The sequence below is a fragment of the Schistocerca piceifrons genome, chromosome 7 (genome assembly GCF_021461385.2).
Source record: "Schistocerca piceifrons isolate TAMUIC-IGC-003096 chromosome 7, iqSchPice1.1, whole genome shotgun sequence".
Lineage (NCBI taxonomy): Eukaryota > Metazoa > Arthropoda > Insecta > Orthoptera > Acrididae > Schistocerca > Schistocerca piceifrons.
This window is the reverse complement of record NC_060144.1, coordinates 189,679,898-189,700,865: the sequence shown is the minus strand read 5'-3', so window position 1 is coordinate 189,700,865 and position 20,968 is coordinate 189,679,898. Positions and strand designations below refer to the sequence as shown.

General features: G+C 40.3%; 1 protein-coding gene across 1 annotated transcript; it reads right to left on the bottom strand.

Moving 5' to 3' along the window:
• Window positions 1-859: 859 nt before the first annotated feature.
• LOC124804805 (ER membrane protein complex subunit 10) lies at window positions 860-9,881 on the bottom strand. Its single transcript, XM_047265143.1, has 6 exons — window positions 9,735-9,881; window positions 9,467-9,643; window positions 9,255-9,347; window positions 8,989-9,170; window positions 4,171-4,267; window positions 860-2,861 (listed from the first exon to the last, which is right to left on the bottom strand). The coding sequence occupies exons 1-6, from the start codon at window positions 9,789-9,791 to the stop codon at window positions 2,742-2,744; spliced, it is 726 nt and encodes a 241-aa protein (XP_047121099.1). The 5' UTR covers window positions 9,792-9,881; the 3' UTR covers window positions 860-2,741.
• Window positions 9,882-20,968: the final 11,087 nt, after the last annotated feature.

The window sequence follows — 20,968 nt, the reverse complement described above, 5'->3', positions numbered from 1 at the left end:
TCGTGCAGCCCGCCTCCAGTGGTGTCACGACAGGCGTGAATGGAGGGACGAATGGAGACGTGTCATCTTCAGTGATGAGAGTCGCTTCTGCCTTGGTGCCAATGATGGTCGTATGCGTGTTTGGCGCCGTGCAGGTGAGCGCCACAATCAGGACTGCATACGACCGAGGCACACAGGGCCAACACCCGGCATCATGGTGTGGGGAGCGATCTCCTACACTGGCCGTACACCACTGGTGATCGTCGAGGGGACACTGAATAGTGCACGGTACATCCAAACCGTCATCGAACCCATCGTTCTACCATTCCTAGACCGGCAAGGGAACTTGCTGTTCCAACAGGACAATGCATGTCCGCATGTATCCCGTGCCACCCAACGTGCTCTAGAAGGTGTAAGTCAACTACCCTGGCCAGCAAGATCTCCGGATCTGTCCCCCATTGAGCATGTTTGGGACTGGATGAAGCGTCGTCTCACGCGGTCTGCACGTCCAGCACGAACGCTGGTCCAACTGAGGCGCCAGGTGGAAATGGCATGGCAAGCCGTTCCACAGGACTACATCCAGCATCTCTACGATCGTCTCCATGGAAGAATAGCAGCCTGCATTGCTGCGAAAGGTGGATATACACTGTACTAGTGCCGACATTGTGCATGCTCTGTTGCCTGTGTCTATGTGCCTGTGGTTCTGTCAGTGTGATCATGTGATGTATCTGACCCCAGGAATGTGTCAATAAAGTTTCCCCTTCCTGGGACAATGAATTCACGGTGTTCTTATTTCAATTTCCAGGAGTGTATTTGGCAAAGCTCCTGCATGCAAACCAAATGGATTTCAAATGTGCATCGTGAGATGAATAAACCACAATTCCACAGAAAGAGCAATTTTAATACACAAGAAAATGGCCACAGCTGAAACTACAGTGTCTTGGCCTCTGTTTTTACAGTGTATACTTCCTGGCATCCTCAGAATTTTCTGTCTGAATTCATAACACTTTTAATAAAACAGGCGTACATATATTTCTTTTATTTTAGTAAACAGTTAACCATCAAAATAAATAAAGGACAACATTTTTACCTAACATTCATATATTACACACAAAATGCGCTTACTTATTACGTCATTTTTTTAAACACTTTTAATATGTAATGCTACAGAATGTTGCTCAGGAATTAGTGTGAAGTCACAAGTATTCACTTAATCTACTGAGCATGACCACAAAGTTCATTCACATCTTTAAAGAGGGCTTTGGACATACTAAACATTGACAATTGTTTGTCATATTAATAAAAAGACAATTGTTCACATTTATGAATTACAGTCAGTAGTAAACACATTAATTTCATTCAGGCAACTGACTGTGAGCAACTTTAAAAAAGCAGCACTTCTACAAATATAGAACTGAGCTTGAGAACATGTATAATATTGATTATTGTACTTTCCACATGCAAAGCCCTTTAAAAAAGCCACTGCAGGCACTTGCTGCAAAATTCCCAAATTCAATTAAGAAATATTCTACTAATTGTAAACACATATGCAAACTGTGACCTCAGAAAAACAAGACTGAGATACCAGATACCTTTTCCCTAAAATCAAACTCTTGCGTTCTTGAACGAACTTTTGTAAGAATGAAACTTGAATAGAATTTCAAGTCATCATTTACACTTGCCAATAATGAATTAATTTTTAAATCCCATATTGCACCGACAAAAATCACCATACCATGCAATGCCTAAAATGATACTTCAGTGCAAGCATGAAGCAGTAACAAAACAAACATGTTACGGCAGTAATATCAAATGCGCAAATATCAGAGCTGAAGAGATGGGGGTAATTAAATTAAAGATATCCGTAACGACTACGAAGTCGAGCTTCCAGGCCATGGAAAGGGGAGGGATGGAGAGGGGGAAGGTAGGGAGGGAGGGTGAGAGGGAGGGGGGGGGGGGGGAGAGAGAGAGAGAGAGAGAGAGAGAGAGAGAGAGAGAGAGAGAGAGAGAGAATGGGGGGAGGGCAGGGAGGAATCGCATGTTGTCTTTGGAATGCACAATTCTTAAATTATGCAACATATAATTGTACGAATGTTATTTATGAAATACAATAAACATCCATCCACTTCCAGAGTGTAAGCAACAACCATATTTTTTCAATATACTAAGAGTACTGGGCAGTTACTAAAACATGACCAGCTTTAGTAATTACCCTCTAATATATCTGCACTTTTGGGTGAAATCAATAGCTCAGTTTTATTTTCTCTACTCCTAATCATATACAACACAACAATATTCAAATTTGCAATTTTAAATATATTTTCAGTAACAGTGCAATAAATATTTTCATTCTAAATTATTAAATATAGAAAAAGTCACATTTTGTCTCAGCCTAAGCATTCAACAATGTTCTGCAGCAACAAGCCTACACCAGTTATGGTATTGCTATTAGACGGCATAAGTGAGAACCACAATCATACATCGAAAACCTGAGCACATAATAATAGAACATCATATTCAATGTAATATGACAGTGTGCAAAGATAAAAAGTATCAACAGTTTTACTCAATGTGATTTCACAACATTCATTAAATGTTCATAAATAGTTTACTTGTGAGCCACTGATAAAAGCCCACTTTAAGGAACGAAACGGAACCATATTGTACAACGTCAGGTAAAGCGAATACAGCATAAGCCAGTGAACTGTTAGTCCAGCTGTAACCAGGCAGTGGAGCAGGCGATTAAGTTGCACCTGAGCTATCTACCTGCCAGCGCCACCACCGCCGCCACCCCCACCACCTCCCCCTCCGCCAGCAGCACCTTCAGGGTTAGCAGCACCAGACAGCAGCACAAAGATCACCACTGGGACTATGTACATCCACTGAAACATACAACATGCACTTATAACACAAGTAGATAAACATAATGTGTAGACCAAATTATGAACGACCTGGTGCTTCCGTGGGCAATTTACATGGCCAAACTACTATATCAAACAGTTTGTTAACATGAAAATACAAGAACTATGAATGAATGTTTGCTTGAAGCATGTGTGAAAGAATACAGAGTAAATATGAAGTTACAATCATATTGAGGAGACAGGAGGTGATGGGGCAGGGGCTACTTGATAATTGTTCACTGCCACAAAATAAAATGACAGAAAACAGCCAAATCAAGAGATAAATTTTCAATTCCTTAAATAAATGAGAATTTTAACAATAGCTGGATCTTTCTCAAGCTGAAAACATTTGTGTTTTGGGCATGAATACAAGCATTACTATTAAGAATAATAGTTACCAATTCACTTGACTAGAAAATTTTCCTCACAATATGATATTCTAAGTCATTTAATTTAATGTTATCAACTCCATGCCAAGAGCAAGTCAGTATATTATATTCACATACTTTTTCACTGGGGTTTCAAATATGCATTTTTGTATAACTGTGGTTTAGAAAACCAATTGGTAAGTATGTTGAATAACAAAGAGATAGAATGGGTGGCCAGTACTTGCGGTTAAATTCCAATACTGCTGAAAGTCACATTTAAATGTGAAAAACTAATCCCAGCTTTTGGAACTACTATTTCCTTCCCCAGTGGGGAAAGAAAGGTACATCAGGGGAGGTTAGGAAGGAAGGGCAGAGACCCCAGGGTGAGGAAGACCTACAAGTTGTGAGGACAAAAGGAAAAAATAATGGTCTTCCCTAGTACAGCCCCAAAAGCTAGGATTAGTTTTTTTACTTTTAAATGTATCAACTGACTATATTGGAAATATGTTCATAAAGGCCAGCCATTCTGTCTTTCTGTAACTTTCTCACTTAATCATGTGAATTTTTCTTCCAATATAGATAAGGCTTTTGGTTGTAACATAGTTTACATATATTTGTCATTTTAATATCAACAGGGATGTTACATTACAACGCAAATGAAACTAATTCTATCACTTTTTTTTTGTACTTGCACATCTCTGTAAAAGACCAAATATATACGAAACGCTTTCAAATACATCAACTGTTATTAATTTATAATTAAAAACCAGAAAGAATGCATAATTTTCCAAACAAAATGACTGCAAAGTAAAAATTCACCTCCAGCCAAATATCATTCCTTGGATAATAAAAAAGAATACACACACAATTACATAGATGACAAAATTAAGCAACGTCCAGAGGAATTTCTTCATGTAACTTACATATTTTGCTAGGAAAGAGCGGTTGTCTTGTGTTTCACCTCTTTCTCTTGCTTCTTTCTCTTTCTCCAATTTCTGTATGTAGGTAGCAGTATCAGGCCTGAAAAGCAAACAGCACAACTGAAGAAAATAACTTTTACATAATTACATAAAAAAACAAGCAGTGGTTGCTCCTATCTGTTACTAGATCCTGATTGTCCCCACGTCCCTGAAGGTTCTCCTTCATGCTGGAATTTATAGGGCATTGTGTGTGAATGAATGAACAACTCTTGTTGAAATAGATATGCATCTCTAAAACTTAAAGAAAGGATAAAATACAATCTTGGTTAAAAGTCACATTCAATATCTCCCATTCTTATTCACATCCCCTCACCAATTCACACCTAAGTTTAATTGTAAAAGTCTAATCACTATTCTAAGCCTTCTTTGAAACACTGGATAAAATGAGGAGAAAGTTATAGTAAGGATACAGGAATGAGAGACTGTCTGATCACTAACGAAAAACATGACTGACTCAGATTCCCTGGGGGTACATTTAAAACTCTTCCCCAGTATTTCATGGAGCAAGTCGGACATTTAACAGAATCTTGAAGTTTGTACCGCATGTCTTCAGGTGGAGTAGAATTGTCTTCACTGATGTGTCCCATAACTAACTGAGCCCCAATGACCAGCATCTAAATTTACAGACAGTCGAGTGATAACAATTTCAGAAAAATTGGATGAGTTATTCAACAGAAAGAGTTTCACAAATTGAGCAGGCCAATAACGCATTGTCCACATCTGGCCCTTATGCAAAAAGTTATTTGGCTTGGCACTTATACAGCTCTTGGATTACCTCCCCGAGCGGTATCGTCCCCAGAAATGTCTTTGCTGGTCATCGGAGCTCAATTCGAAGTGGGACTCATCACTGAAGACAATTTTACTCCAGTCAATGAGATTCCAGGCCGAAGATGTGTCTGGAGACATCCCAGACAATGATGGGATACCAACCTGACTGTCACCTGCCATGTTCCCCGAAACTAAGGAGTGATGGTCTTGGGTGCTATTTTTTTCATAACAGGACCCCTTTGGTTGTCATCCACTGCACTGTTATAGCACAGCAGTACATTGAGGATATTCTACATCGCATTTTGTTGCCCTTCACGGTAAGCCATCCTGGGATTACATTTCAGCAAGATAATACCCTTCCGCATATGGTGAGAGTATCTACTGCTTGTCTTTGTGTTTGTCAAACCTTACCTTGGCTGGATCCCTCCCCAATTTAGAACGTTTGGAGCATTATGAGCAGTGCCCTCCAACCATCTCGGGATTTTGATGATCTAACACATCAGTTGGACAGAATTTGCACAATGTCCCTTTGGAGTGCATCCAACAACTCTTATCAATGAATGCCAAGCTGAATAACTGCATGCATAAGGTCCAGAATTGCTCAATTTGTGAAGCTCTTCCTCTTGAATAAATCAGTTAATTTTTTTCTGAAACTGTACTCATGTGCTTGTCTGTACATTTACATCACATCTACCAATTTGCGACCCATTTGGATAATTTCTTCACTGCGCGTCTTTTTCTGACACCCCCCCCTTTTTTTTGAGTGAATTTTGCAGGATTAATGGTGACTTGTAAGGTACCCATAAAAAGGTTCCAGTACAGAAACTGTTAAAAAAACCTATGTAATACTGACTTTTAAATCATTTTCTTGAAAGAAAATACACCTGATTACACTATGCATTTTCCTTTCCCTAACAGCTGGAAAGGGGGAGTGGTGGACCGGACCCTTCCCCTTTTCCCCTATATGGGTGCCTTTGAACATAACAGATGTATTTTGTATATATACAATTGAATATCCTTTTCATTAAGATATCAAGGTAATTTACCTTAAAATTAATAATATCAACAATCTGAGGTATAACACGTTGGCCAATTCCAATAGTGACTCACTGATATTATAGTCATACAATACATTTTTTCATTTTGTGAAGTGCGCAATTTTACATTTTATAACATTTAAAACAAGTCGCCAATTTTTGCACCACTTTGAAATCTTATCACGATCTGACTAACGTTTATGCAGCTTCTATCAGATATTACTTCATTTTAGATAACTGCATCATCTGCAAAAAGTCTGAGGTTACTATTAATACTGTCTGCAACTGTCTGGCTGGTGGTAGCAGTGGCCATTGCAAAGTGTTTTGCCAATGTTTGGGCAAACTCAGCACACTGCTGTAAGTAATCCCGATTTCCCACAGTTGTACAGAGCAAGTGAAAAGGAAGCACCATCATCACTTTTTTTTTTATTCACCTTGAGCTTTGGCTCTCATGGTCCAAAGGTTGTAGGATTTTCTGTTGTTGCACAGTATTTAAATTGTTGCACAGTCACATGCACGGCCTCAGATGTAGAGGAGTGTTGCACACTTCACAAAGGGACATAATGCCTCCTACAAAGACCTGGTGTCTTTGGCGTGTATAAATCAGTGGTATGGAACATGTACACCACTCCAGTCCTAGATGTTGTCCTTGTGTTCAGTTTGTTCCACTGATCACCCATCTCAGTGGCTTCCTTTTGAGGATTGCTACAAGCAGTAGACTGAACCAGAGGTAGAAGCGGTCACTGGAATGAAGGTCATCTGTAAACTAGGTTTGTGAGAAATACAAACCTGAAATATATACTTTTCCTCTAAATAACACTGAAATGTACCCAATGGTGACCACATAAAGATAATTTATGGAACTTGGTGTATCAAGTAAGGAAATATATTTACAAACAACTTAAGACAGCTAGGTTTGTAATTTCAACGCAGGGTAGCAACTGAAAAGGGACATGGAAATCATACACTGAAATATAGGGGAAGGAGTAAAAGAAAAATGACACTGCAAGACTGACACAATGGTTTCTAAACGCTTTAGACATAGGAGCGAAGAGCAGGAGTTTAATCTGTGCAGATTCCTGCCAGTTTACATTCAAACCGGTCCACATATAAAACTAACATTCCCCTGTACTGTATGGAGTTGCTGAACACACCACACAAAGGATGAGAGAAGTTACATGACATGCAGTACAGTACATAAGTACTGGATGGGTCACCTCAAGGAACTGTATTGATATAATAATTTATTTAATGACCTGTAACATAACTGTGTAGTGTGATGTCACTGTGGTGCAGCTATTTGAAATGGACCATGGGTTGTTGGTATCAGTGGTTACACACTTCAGTGTGGGAATTTTATGCTTCTCAATTGTTTGTGGGTAATGTTAATGAGCAATGGGTTTCTAATGATTTGTTTTGGAATTGTTAGTAAATTGTATTATTAATGGTTTGAAACTTAATTTTTGTGTTTTTCGTTTTTGGTACTACATATGGATCTTATGTGTACATTTACTAGCAGTTAGTTAGTCGTAGCTAGAGCTGCAACAATTAAAGTTCTTCAGTTATATGGCTTTATGATCAATTGTCTGTGCAGCATGGTGAATTTCCGAAACTGACCGAAGTCACTGCTTCTCAAACCAAGAATGAGTACATGTGGTGGTGTTGGTGTGACAATATTTGGAGGTCAATCAGGTGAGGTTCCTTGTTCGTTAATGCTTATTTTGTTTTTAGTGTGTGTGTGTGTTTGTTAATTGCTGAGGTTTTCATTTGGTTCTTTTGCATTAGTATTCATTTGGTATGTCTTTATTATTAGGATTGTTGTACATTTAGTTTGTCCCTGTGTGTAATGCCCTAATTCACACACTTGACTTGATAGTTTCTGCTACTAAATATTTTTTGTGTTGTTTCTGTCTGTTCATTTGTGTCGTGTGATGCCATGGTTGTCATATTGCATAAACTTTACATAGGAGTATGCATCAATTTGAAGATGGCACAGGTCAAAGCCAATATGTGGTATCACAATCTTTGATATCAGCCAAAAATTCTAATGTGGCAGGGAGATATTGAGACTGATTAAACTACCAGATTACACTTTTCTGTAACATTACAAGGATACACGATTGCTAATATTACTTACATTCAGAAGGCAAAATTCCAGTTAGGCTAATGTGGATAGTCACATACAAAATTAGGAAATACTATATTGTTAAGTTTCTTTACCAAGAAGGGAAGGTGGATAGGTTAGGGGCTATCTGAAAGGCAGGACAGATCACTCAGGCCTCAGATTGGATGGGTCCCACCTGTCGTGAGGACGGTCTGTGATTTGAAAGATCTTGTCCTCCTACATACCCTTAACCAACCTACTTCTGAAAGCTACATGTCTATTAGCAGCAGCTGGAATTTCACTACTGCCTGCTGGCCTGCTCCAAATTATATCTTCCCTAACTTAACTGATGTAGAGTATATGAAGCCTAATGTGTAAACAATATGCATCAAAATAGTGATCAAACTTTCCACTGGTTTTTAAGAAGAAGCCTATTAAATAAGTAGCAAATGTTGGCAACAATAAAGTCTGACAAACTAGTGATGGTTGGTGCAGTTATGAAGTGCAGTTTAAAGTGTGCAACATGGAACTAACACTGTCAGAGATAAACCTAAATGGACAGACCAGTTTGTTGCTGCAACCATCATTTCATAATCACATTTCTTGATTTTTCAAACTCACATCCACATAGTTACATTCCAACTTAATTGATATTGGTCTGACATCGCTGACCTTGCGAGACTTTATGGTATATGTTGCAACAACCTATGTCTTTTTATGAAGTGAAATTTCAATTTAAGCTTTAAGAGATCAGTTTCAGAAATTTTTGAAAGCATCCTCCCTCACATCCTACAACACTATTACATATGTATAACTTACACAATCATAGTAAACACGAAATATAAAACTTACACAGGTCCCTGTTCCATGTGCTTGACAAATACACTGGTGTTAAAGTTGCGTAGATCTTCAATAATTTCTAGGTCTCCATGGCACCCATCTGATATAGTACTTGCTGTCACAGCAACAGGCATTCCTGTATGGTCCAGTGAGACCGTTAGTATATCTGAGAGCCCCGACTCCACCAGAGAGCACTAAAAGTTAACATAAAAATATTGTAGATAAGGGGGACACATCCAACTGGAGCATAGCATTATTATAAATTCACATTTACTTACAGCTTTCACAAATGTCAAAAATGAAATTTCCTTTCCATCCACAGTCCGAACGGTTGCATTAATCCTATACAAGCCGTCTTTTTCTGCCAGGTGCTACAACAAAATTAATAATGAGAATGTTTTTCTTTCAAAATATCATAACGCTATTGAAGTTGTAATAATATGAATCAAGATATGTAATTAGTCTGAGACTATTGCAAGTTTCTGCAAACCTTCAATTTCTGTCTGTCAAATGCAGAAAGGGAAATCTGTTGTGCTGAAACAGCTCCAGTTCGTATGCTCTGTATCGTTATTGCACCACGATCAGTGAACTCTGGGCTAGGAACGTGATCAAGAGCATGGCGCAGTTTCACATTTAATACTCCATCATAGTCTACTCCTGACTGAAACTGTATCAAACAATATTTAATTTCGTAAATGTTTCAGAACACTGATTAAAAACCCATTAAAACACAATGAACAACACTGCAATATAATTACCCCATATGTAACAGCTAAACATTTGGCCAAAAAGAACAAAGCACCAAATAATTCCATCCTCTGATCACATAACACTTTCAAAACACTATGTTTACGTTCTCCTGCACGATCACATTTTCCAAACTCCAAAGTTTACATGAGTGGAAAACAAAGTAGTAACCACTAACCAATGTGCAGTATTGCCAACACACTCTCAAATAATGGCTAGATGCGTAAATGGAATCTCAAAAAAAGTGAGCGCAGCATTGTACTGTCGTATGTTAGTAGAATATTGCCCTTAGCCGCTCATACAAGCAATTTGGTCAGCGTGCACACATTACGGTGATATGGTAGGACTTATGTGGATAGCTTAATAATGGACTAAAGTCCAAAACTGGTCGCTATTTAAATTTTTAAAAAAGCTTCTGTGCAACTTTGACGGTTTTATAATTTCATAGAATTCTGAAGCGTTATGAACATATATGTATTTATATAATATGACAGAAGAATTGCCCGTACGCTTTAATTATGAGAGCATATACTTCTTTGAGCTTTCTTATTGATGCATTTCTCAGTAAAATGAGAATTATTATTCTTTTGAAACAAGGTCATTAACCTTGCAACCTATTTCGACGAACGAAGAAATGAGCGAACAGGAGTTCTGAGTGTGCCTCACAAAAGCACCATAAACTTCAACAGATGAGAAACTACAAAAAAGGAATTTTGGCGTCTTCTTACCAGTGCCGGCGCAAGCCCAAGTGCCGCCCCATGCGACCTGCTAAATTGCCCCCCCCCTCCCAACCACTCGTTTCTTTTTTTTTTTTCAAAACGTTTGTGGAGTTTTATTTATAAAAAATTTCTGTAGAAGATGTCAGCAATCAATAGCAATTTTTGTTTTTACTTTTCAGATCTACCTACGTTTCGGCCACTGAGTGGCCAGTCTCAAAGCTTTTAATATGTGCTTACATCTAAACCGTCATGTTGACAGTTACATTGAGCATGACGGTATAGATGTAAACATAACTCAAAGCATTGAGAATAGTCACACTGTGCCCGAAATCTATGTAGATCGGAAAACAAAAACAAAAATTGCGACGGATTGGTGACATTCTCTACAGATTTGTACAAAACAGTCGCTGGGCATCAGCTGAAAAAATGGAGTCAAACCTGACTGAAGAAATCCAGCTAATTTTAATAAGCCTTGTGAATTTACAAAAATGTTCAAACGTGTGTGAAATCTTATGGGACTTAACTGCTAAGGTCATCATCCCCTAAGCTTACACACTACATAACCCGAACTATACTAAGGACAAACACACACACCCATGCCCGAGGGAGGACTCGAACCTCCACCGGGACCAGCCGCGCAGTCCATGACTGCGGTGCCTGAGACCGGTCGGCTAATCCCGCGTGGCATGAACTTACAGTTAACGTAAATATACATTTTTCAGTGGTTGTGAACAGTGTGGAAAACAAAGTATATTTACAATTTAATGATAATTTGGTTTGAACATTAATATTTACTATAACTATTTGATGTTGAACAAAATAAGAAACATCACAGTAAATAACCAAGACACTAATCATAATATAAAAATTTAAAAAAATACTAGACAAATCGAACCTTCCTGGCTTTTGCTTGTGCAAACTCTTACACATGATATGTGTATTTTAAGTCCTCTGCAAGCTCGTGCTCAATCGATATTCCTGCAAGATCATTCAAACGAGTTTGGGTCATCGTTGATTGTAGGTATGTCTTTATCAATTTCAGATTTGAGAAACTCCTCTCTCCACTCGTAACTGTCCCTGGGAGCGTTAGGAGAATTCTCAGAGCAATGTTAACATTAGGGCTAAAATTATGTCTTCCTATGAACTTCAGAGTCTCTTTTGGACCCATTCCAGGTTTCAACAATGTTGAAAGCTCTTTTAGTTCTTCCCTCAACTCCAGTGCATCAATGTCGCTTGACTCATGATCTTGCAAAATCGCTGCAAGGTTTCTACACTTTGTGTCGAGGCTCTCAGGAGGTGCATTCTTCAGCTCGCCGATGTCGTAGAGAAAATCAAAATAATCACAATGAGATTTCAGTTGATTGAATCTCTCATCCAAAGATGTGGTTACTATATCTACAAGATAATAGTAGAATTCAATCTTGTAACGTTTTGTTGGGTCATCTATTGTCTTATCCCTTCCTTCATAGGTAAAGTGTATTGGCTTCTTACTTCGTCGCTGGGAAACACTTATCCGTGGTAACGTTAGATCTTCTAGCTCCAATTCTGTAGCCAATTCTTTGGAGTCCGTCAAGAAAGACAGAAACTTTTCTTCTGTTCCCCAGGTCTCAATATATGCTTTCGTTTTTTCAAGCATTTCCACGCCCTCAGAAACATTTATGTTAATGGTCTGGAGGATATTACTGACTACACTGATTTGAAGCAGAACGTCATACCAGATTATCAGATAAATGAGAGAGGTGTAACTTTTAATTTGATTCGCAAGTGATGTTGCTTCGTCAGCGGTCATTCCATCAAATTCTTCTGATATCTAAACCACTGCATCATAAACGCCTCCAATTTGAAACCTCAGAGGAGTATGTGCATCGATAGGCCTTTACCACCTAGTATCGCTCAGTGGCTTCAGCGACAGGTTGGGCAGATACTTCTTCAAGTCATCCCAGCGTCGAACAGAGGACGAGAAGAAGTCATACAAGCTTTTAACTGTCGAAAACATGAAAACAGCATATTTAGAAGACAAAGCGGCATCTTTTACAACAAGATTCAATGAGTGACTGCTACATGGTACATAAAATGCTCTCTTGTTCATATCTGAAATTCTTTTCTGGAGACCAGACTTCTTTCCTTTCATGTTTGCTGCATTGTCGTGTCCTTGCCCTCTCATATTACACAACAGGATTTTTCTATCTTCCAGGAACTTGAGTACGACCTTTGTCAAAGTGGAGCTTGAAGAATTTGGCACTGGAGGAAATCCCAGGGTATGCTCCCGAATTCGGACATCGTATACCCTGTCGAGTTTTGTCTTCTGGGTGAAACGTACCACAACTGTCATCTGCTCAACTTATGAAATATCTGGTGTGCAGTCCTCAATTATACTGTGATACTTTTCAGATTTTATCATTAACAGAATGTTGTTGGTTAAAGATGATCCAATAAGATGAATTATTTCATTCTGTCTTTCTTTTCCAAGATAATGATGACCCTTGTTCTTACCTTGCTTTGTTCTGTGCAGGTGCTCCATCATCGCAGTGTCGAATTTTCCGAGTAAGTCAACAAGTTTCAAGAAGTTTCCGTTGTCAGGCTGAAAGAGTGTATCTCTACATCCCCTCAAAGGCAGACATTACCGACCTAGGAAATGAATTATTGCTATTAAGCGCTCAAGAACATTTTTCCAATGTTCGCTTTCAGTATTCATAAGCCTTTGATGATGGGCGTCGACAGTTCGTGACTTTTTTAGTCCCTCGGAAAACACAATCTACTTTTATGTGAATTCAAATGCTCGGTAGACTTCTCGTGACTTTCGAGATACGAAGCAAGGTGCCGCCAGTCGATTATACCGTTCTTTATAGTTTTTACTGTAGATGACGAAAAAAGTTTGCAACAAGAGCAGATCACAGCATCCTTGCTCTTTGAGTATACCAACCAATGTATATCTGCTTCTTCTAAATTCTCCAAAGAATAGCTGTAGTGCACAGGACTGAAACGCCGGTTGTCCGCGTTTTTAGGACATTCTTCAGCTTCCTTAATGCGCTCAGGAGGACCTCGCATGACCAAAGTCATTCGAATGCAGTCGGTAATAATTTCCGGCCATCTTCCGGGATCTGAGTCAATTGTGTCTTCCAGTTTAGGCTCGCCTTCAGTCCCTTCTCCGATGGTGAGTGCCTCGGCTGATGTTCCTCCGGTATTTTCCGAATCGGGTCGCCTAATTTCAGTTCTGCCTGATGTTTCAATCTCGGAGCTTTCGTCACAAAGCAGGTCTTGAGTCCAGACGAGGTCTGTTGAACATGTTGTGGATGGCCCACCGTCAGCATTGCTAATGTATGCGGTGGTCGCAGTACTGTGTTCGTCAACTTTCCATTCATGTCCTGAAGATAAAGATGTAGCTACAGCAGCTCCACTAGTTTCTGTACTTTCAGGATCTACTTTTTCACCCTTGCTGCTGCTAGGTCGTTCTCTCTTCGGCTTGAAATATCACTGTAGTGCATCATAGAGTAAACATCTCTGGAGTGAGCATTGCGTTCTGCGCATGTTGTCAACATTAAACCAGGATTGTCACTTGTTTTCGGGACTTCACTGTGCGTGTGTGCTTTCCGCAGAGTTTCAAGTTTATAATATCAAGAGTTTTGTTGTGTTTTCACCGTTTGTTGATAGTGTAATAGCGATGGTGAATTACTGTTGTTGCTACAGATGCAAAGAAAAATATGTGAAAGGAGGGATAGTAACTTATCATGGGTACATACCATGTAGCTCTAATTATAGTTATCATATTTGTAAGAGACACTGTATATGTTTAAAAATTTCGAGATGCATTATAATTAAGGCTTGATTCTGTAGACCTATTTTTCTACGATTTTATGACTATATAATAGATATTACGGTTCGCACAAAAGCTTACAAACAATCGCTTCCTCTCGTAAATTTGCTAGTGGAACAGGAAAGGGAATGGTCAGTTGTTTCAGCAAATACTATCCTCCATGCATTTATCAGTGACTTGTCGATTATGTATATAGATTTGAAAGACAGGAGACAGATAAATTCAATAGAGTGAGAGTCTGTAATTGTCTTCGTATAATATATGTGTCCAAACCTTTTTGTTTACTATGAAGTTACAGTAGGAGACCATGTTAACTGTGTGTAGGACATGGAGAATGATTGTGTGTGATTTATATATTACACTCCTGGAAATTGAAATAAGAACACCGTGAATTCATTGTCCCAGGAAGGGGAAACTTTATTGACACATTCCTGGGGTCAGATACATCACATGATCACACTGACAGAACCACAGGCACATAGACACAGGCAACAGACCATGCACAATGTCGGCACTAGTACAGTGTATATGCACCTTTCGCAGCAATGCAGGCTGCTATTCTCCCATGGAGACGATCGTAGAGATGCTGGATGTAGTCCTGTGGAACGGCTTGCCATGCCATTTCCACCTGGCGCCTCAGTTGGACCAGCGTTCGTGCTGGACGTGCAGACCGCGTGAGACGACGCTTCATCCAGTCCCAAACATGCTCAATGGGGGACAGATCCGGAGATCTTGCTGGCCAGAATAGTTGACTTACACCTTCTAGAGCACGTTGGGTGGCACGGGATACATGCGGACGCGCATTGTCCTGTTGGAACAGCAAGTTCCCTTGCCGGTCTAGGAATGGTAGAGCGATGGGTTCGATGACGGTTTGGATGTACCGTGCACTATTCAGTGTCCCCTCGACGATCACCAGTGGTGTACGGCCAGTGTAGGAGATCGCTCCCCACACCATGATGCCGGGTGTTGGCCCTGTGTGCCTCGGTCGTATGCAGTCCTGATTGTGGCGCTCACCTGCACGGCGCCAAACACGCATACGACCATCATTGGCACCAAGGCAGAAGCGACTCTCATCGCTGAAGACGACACGTCTCCATTCGTCCCTCCATTCACGCCTGTTGCGACACCACTGGAGGTGGGCTGTACGATGTTGGGGCGTGAGCTGAAGACGGCCTAACGGTGTGCAGGACCGTAGCCCAGCTTCATGGAGACGGTTGCGAATGGTCCTCGCCGATACCCCAGGAGCAACAGTGTCCCTAATTTGCTGGGAAGTGGCGGTGCGGTCCCCTACGGCACTGCGTAGGATCCTACGGTCTTGGCGTGCATCCGTGCGTCGCTGCGGTCCGGTCCCAGGTCGACGGGCACGTGCACCTTCCGCCGACCACTGGCGACAACATCGATGTACTGTGGAGACCTCACGCCCCACGTGTTGAGCAATTCGGCGGTACGTCCACCCGGCCTCCCGCATGCCCACTATACTCCCTCGCTCAAAGTCCGTCAACTGCACATACGGTTCACGTCCACGCTGTCGCGGCATGCTACCAGTGTTAAAGACTGCGATGGAGCTCCGTATGCCACGGCAAACTGGCTGACACTGACGGCGGCGGTGCACAAATGCTGCGCAGCTAGCGCCATTCGACGGCCAACACCGCGGTTCCTGGTGTGTCCGCTGTGCCGTGCGTGTGATCATTGCTTGTACAGCCCTCTCGCAGTGTCCGGAGCAAGTATGGTGGGTCTGACACACCGGTGTCAATGTGTTCTTTTTTCCATTTCCAGGAGTGTAGTTTCCCGAAGGATGAACAGCGAGTAAATATGTGGCTCCAGAAAATGAGGAGGAGTAATTTTGTCCCCTCAAAATCTTCCAATGTATGTTCAAAACACTTTGAAGAGGAATGTTTAGACAGAGAAAAATTTGGATGTGTGTGGCTGAAGGTAGATACTATACCAACTATTTTTAATTTTCCATAGCACCTACTACCAAAAGTACCCACACGAAAACCACCTGTAAAACCAAATTTGTCAGGTTCGCATATATTACTTGTGGTTATCATATTTGCTACTTTCTTTCACTGAGAAATGTGTTTCATTCTGCATTATTAGTCGTAGGTTTGTACACTGAGGTGTCTGTTTCATCTTTACACTCAGAAACCTTGACAAACTGTGATGACAACAGTGCAAAAAGTTAAGATGAGCGTAAACTATTAGTAAATATGTCCCCAAACTCTTTTCTTTTTTTGTGTCACTTTCCACTTCCCTTAATGGTATTATATGGGTTGGCTGTTACATGACCAACTGTATTTGCTTTGCAGTACATTTTTCTCCATTCGCCTTTTCCCCCCTTTCTTACTCAGTCTACTATTTATTTAATAAACTGGGAGCAAGTACGCAAAATGCGTTAAATAAATGCTTCAAAGTGTGACCAGTAAGAAAATTTGTGCTTTAGGTCGCAAAAATGAGAAAATAAATACGCAGAAATAGCAGAAAAAAAGGACGAATTAGCAGGGTTATAGCCGCTAATGTGTGCAAATTCGGTTGTTTTTCGGACACTTGCAAAAGTACTAGCGTACTGTCAAGTCGTTTTGCAAGACTATCACTGCAAAAATGTACGTCAGGCTCTGTAATACTATAAAGTGCCGTATCATACCGAAAACTACAAAAAATCGAGTGCATCTGAACTGTGACACCTATCGCAAAGAAGCAGAATGCAATATTACTTGCCGTTAAAAGTTACGTAGCTGGTTTACTCCCGGTATCAAATGGATACTGTTAAAATGTCTGCGCAACATATATAAATAATCCACGACACGTACAAAAAGAATTAGTCTGTACTAGGGATCTAGTGACATTCTAAATATACAGGGCGCTATACAGACAAACACACGACGTCCCGAGAACACATGACCAGGCCGGCAATGTATGTTGACAACATAAAATCTGTTCTGCGCATGTGAATGCTCACTCCAGAGATATTTACCCTATGTAGTGCACTCTTTTCCTTCTTATCGCCATCTTTCTTCAGCGCCCGTCTTTTCCTATATTCACAGCTAGACAGTCTTTTTCTACCGTCGGACATGTTTCAATCCAGCCTGTAAAGAACGATTACGTGAAACTAACTGTTGATATCAGTGTACTAACTTTATTTGCAACACACTTCACAGACAATTTCCTGATATTCCACTGCACGAAAACGTAAAATTATATTACTGTAGGATACACTGTTCAGAAGATGAAGTCATAAGAATTGAGCCTTGCGAAATTGAATTTCAGGCCGAATTTCACTACAGACGCAGGTGAAACGGTCAAAGAGTGGGGCGGAAGACAATGGAGAGAGGAAGAATAAGGAGATAGAGTAACATAATAATGCAATAAATACACACCCAGGCATCGACGGGTACTAATGCTAGTCGAAATATATTAACACACTGCACTGCGGTTGTTCATTTCAAAGAACTGACACACGACATCTGTCGGAATTTCCATGTGTCACTTTTTTCGTGCCTGATTATGGAATAAAGGCCCCTCCACACGCAACGATCTGTCTGCGCACATCACATCTGCGCAGACAGATCGTTACATGTGGACAGAAGGTTTGCCCCAACCTGAGGTGTGTGCAAACCTGGAAGTTGGAGTTGGAGGTTTGAGCGAAACCTCTCAAATCTGTGGGTTCAAACCACATCTGCGCAGACAAGTTGGAGCGTGTGGACAGGAGATCGCCGCAAATCTGGCGCGAAACAGCTGCTTGCTCAGTCTAGTGTTTGTATTTGTGCGCACAGGGCATTAAAATGGCTGATACTCGTCAGTGTTCTCGAGAGTTTGTAAGTGAATTCATTGAATTATATAGAAACCACCAATGTTTGTGGAAGATTAAAAGTGAAGAATATAGTGACCGAGACAGAAAGACAGCAGCATACAGTGCTCTAATTGAAAAATTGCGGGCAGTTAACACCAAGGCAAACAGAGAAACAGTAATAAAAAAAATAAAAAATTCGTTGTGAACTGTTTACCGAAAAGAGTTATCCAAAGTTCAGAAATCTAGAAGATCTGGTGTAGGAGTTTTGTATCCTGGAACAAAAGTTTGTAACAGGTTGGTTCTACGCAGTAGCGAACTGAAAGTGCCTACTCAGAAACAAAGTAAACCATAGCTCATTGGCCATGTATGTAAATAATCGCTAATAATATAGGCCTACTGTGTTTCAAACACGTCTAAAACACCAAAAATATTATCTGTAACTTGACAGACATAATTTACTTGACTTGCCTTCATGAACTCATCCTTCAGGACAGCGTAAATAGCTTCACACGCTTTGGGTATTATTCCACACAACGCTTGTTTCGATATTGCAGTTGAAAATTCCAAATCCGAACACAGACCACAACAGAACTTCCTCCATTTCTATACTTCAAAACAACCGAATTAAATTTTTGACGTTTACGGGGAGCTTAGTCGCTTGCCACTGATATTTCTTTTCTACACCGACTTCATTTTTCTTCACTTTACTTTGATTCTCGCTGTTGGGATGATGTGTGCTTATTTGCTGACTGGCCAATTTTTGAAGTAACAGATCATAAGAAAAATAAATTTTCCTATTCTGCAATCTTGAAGGAGAAAAATTCTACCATAAGTTAAAACGTGCATCCGCAATACTAATTGTACATTGTGTAAAAAGCACTTACCTATTACATCCCAAGTTGCAAGAAATTCGGACGCACAAATTCTTCTGTTCTTACGAAAAGCAATGAAAGTACTTCTGTCCAATCTTGACTCCCTCGGCCAACTACCGAAACGAATTTTGTAGTTATTGTTGTAAAGAACACAATAATACTATTGCCTGGAAAGGCGAAGTGGTGACACGGCAGTGCCAGGAACTAGGTCACGTGGCTAGGTACAGTGAGGCTATGGTTAAACTAGCGCCCAAGAAGGAGAAACAAGAAGCTCCAAATACGTATGTGACTGATGATACCGATAAATGTATTATCAGGCAGCAATTTCTGTGGCATTACGAACAATAGAAAGAAATAAGACCTTTGCGAAAACTGCACAACTTTTGTAAACAGAAATGAACTTCAAAGTTAGCAAGGAAACCCTTAGAAGCAATGTTCTGTCTATGGATTTTCGTTTTAGAAGGTATCAAAATTAACGTTTTGTTTTGTGTGGGTGAGAAGGAATTGTTGCTAAAAGACCATACTTTCTCATGTTTTCATCAGAATCAAAGCGACCAGTAGTTTACTAAGATGAAACATGGATTCACACTCATTATACAGTAAATAAATGTTGATAACGTGATAGTGTGCAAGTAGTATTGTCAAACAAAAACGCCGGTCAGAGTTTAATTGTTGTTCATACAGGCGGAGACAGGTGTTTAATGGCTCATAAACAAAAACGTCCGACTGTCACCCAGAAACGGATAGTAAAAATTTTCAAAAATACAGTGAAACCCAACTTATGCCAGGCGTACTAGTAATGTCTTTATCCCTTGTAATTACTCGCAACGTATTTACCCATTCGGAATACTTGTAGCCGTTGTAGGTGTTGGACATGTTTGACTGTAGTAATGTTCAACCATTATTTTCCATAACGCGGGAAGAATAAAACACTCATTGAAGGGCTTAGCAAAACTGCTTCACGCGTAACATGTACCCGCAGTATCGAAAATTGCATTCCAATTTCCAAATTACATTTCCTCTTCTGCAAAATTAGTTGTGAGTAAACGCAAAGCGCATAACGGGTTGGTAGCGCTCCACTGATAAGAATACTGGCGTGAACGCCAGACTGCTTCCCCCTCTCTGTTCCTCCGGCGTAAACACGATGGTGCTGCCACAGTGGCAAGGAAGAAATTAGTCCTCCTCCCTCCCCTTGTTCAACATGGGCAGCCGGCAGGTAGTCGAGGCGCCATGCCACAGCTCCTGAAGCCGCTCCCTCTGAGGTTTGGTCTCGAATCCCCTCTTGGGCATGAATATGAATGTTGAGTTTGCCCTCGCCCCTCAGAAAGTGCCGCCCCGTGCAGCCGCACGTTCCGCACGCGCCTTGCGCTGGCACTGCTTTTTACCCATTGTCTTAAGGAAAAGTCGTTAATGACAACGTTAAAGGCAAATATATTTTATGTTATATAAAAAAGACACGAATGCCATCCTGAAATTGTATTAGAGTTTTCTTAAGGAGATTAAATTTTGCTCCACTGTTTGGCATGTGGTGAATGTAAATACTGGTGCAATACTTATTGGTGTTCTGTGTAGTGCATAAGTAAGGTATGTGTATGTGAACATTTCTGTAAATAAAGTTTTTTAAATTTTTTAGTAGGTTCACGTCGTTGTGTGTGCTGGTTATTTTCTTTGTTATATTAGTGTTTGTAACAGAATATGGGACATTCCTATTTATGTAAGAAAGTACGTGCTTCAATATTTGATGTTTTTCACATTCCACATGTAAGCGTGCGCTCGCCCAGGACAAAGAAATTCTACGATTTTGTAACTTCAGTTTGACTAAAAAAGGAGAGATGAAATTATTACGTTTGAAACGAACAGCAAAGTCATTTCTGTTCGAGCGTGTCAGAATTATATGGGAGCTTTTTTCCGAATGTGTCACTATTTCTGAGGGTCTGCATAAATGGGAACCTAAGGGATAGGTTATATGTCAGTAGCGTTCATTACAGGTCAAGTCACCAAGCAGAGCTGTTACGTCTTAAATTACGAAGTATGAAATGAACAGCAATAA

What these genes read in the sequence shown, in the direction of transcription:
- LOC124804805 (XM_047265143.1), bottom strand. Translation starts at nt 9,791, where the DNA reads ATGGAATTATTTGGTGCTTTGTTCTTTTTGGCCAAATGTTTAGCTGTT. An exon ending in GTTTAGCTGTTACATATGGG is followed by an intron (nt 9,644 to 9,734) that starts GTAATTATATTG and finishes TGTTTGATACAG; the next exon opens with TTTCAGTCAGGAGTAGACTA. An exon ending in TTGACAGACAGAAATTGAAG is followed by an intron (nt 9,348 to 9,466) that starts GTTTGCAGAAAC and finishes ATTTTGTTGTAG; the next exon opens with CACCTGGCAGAAAAAGACGG.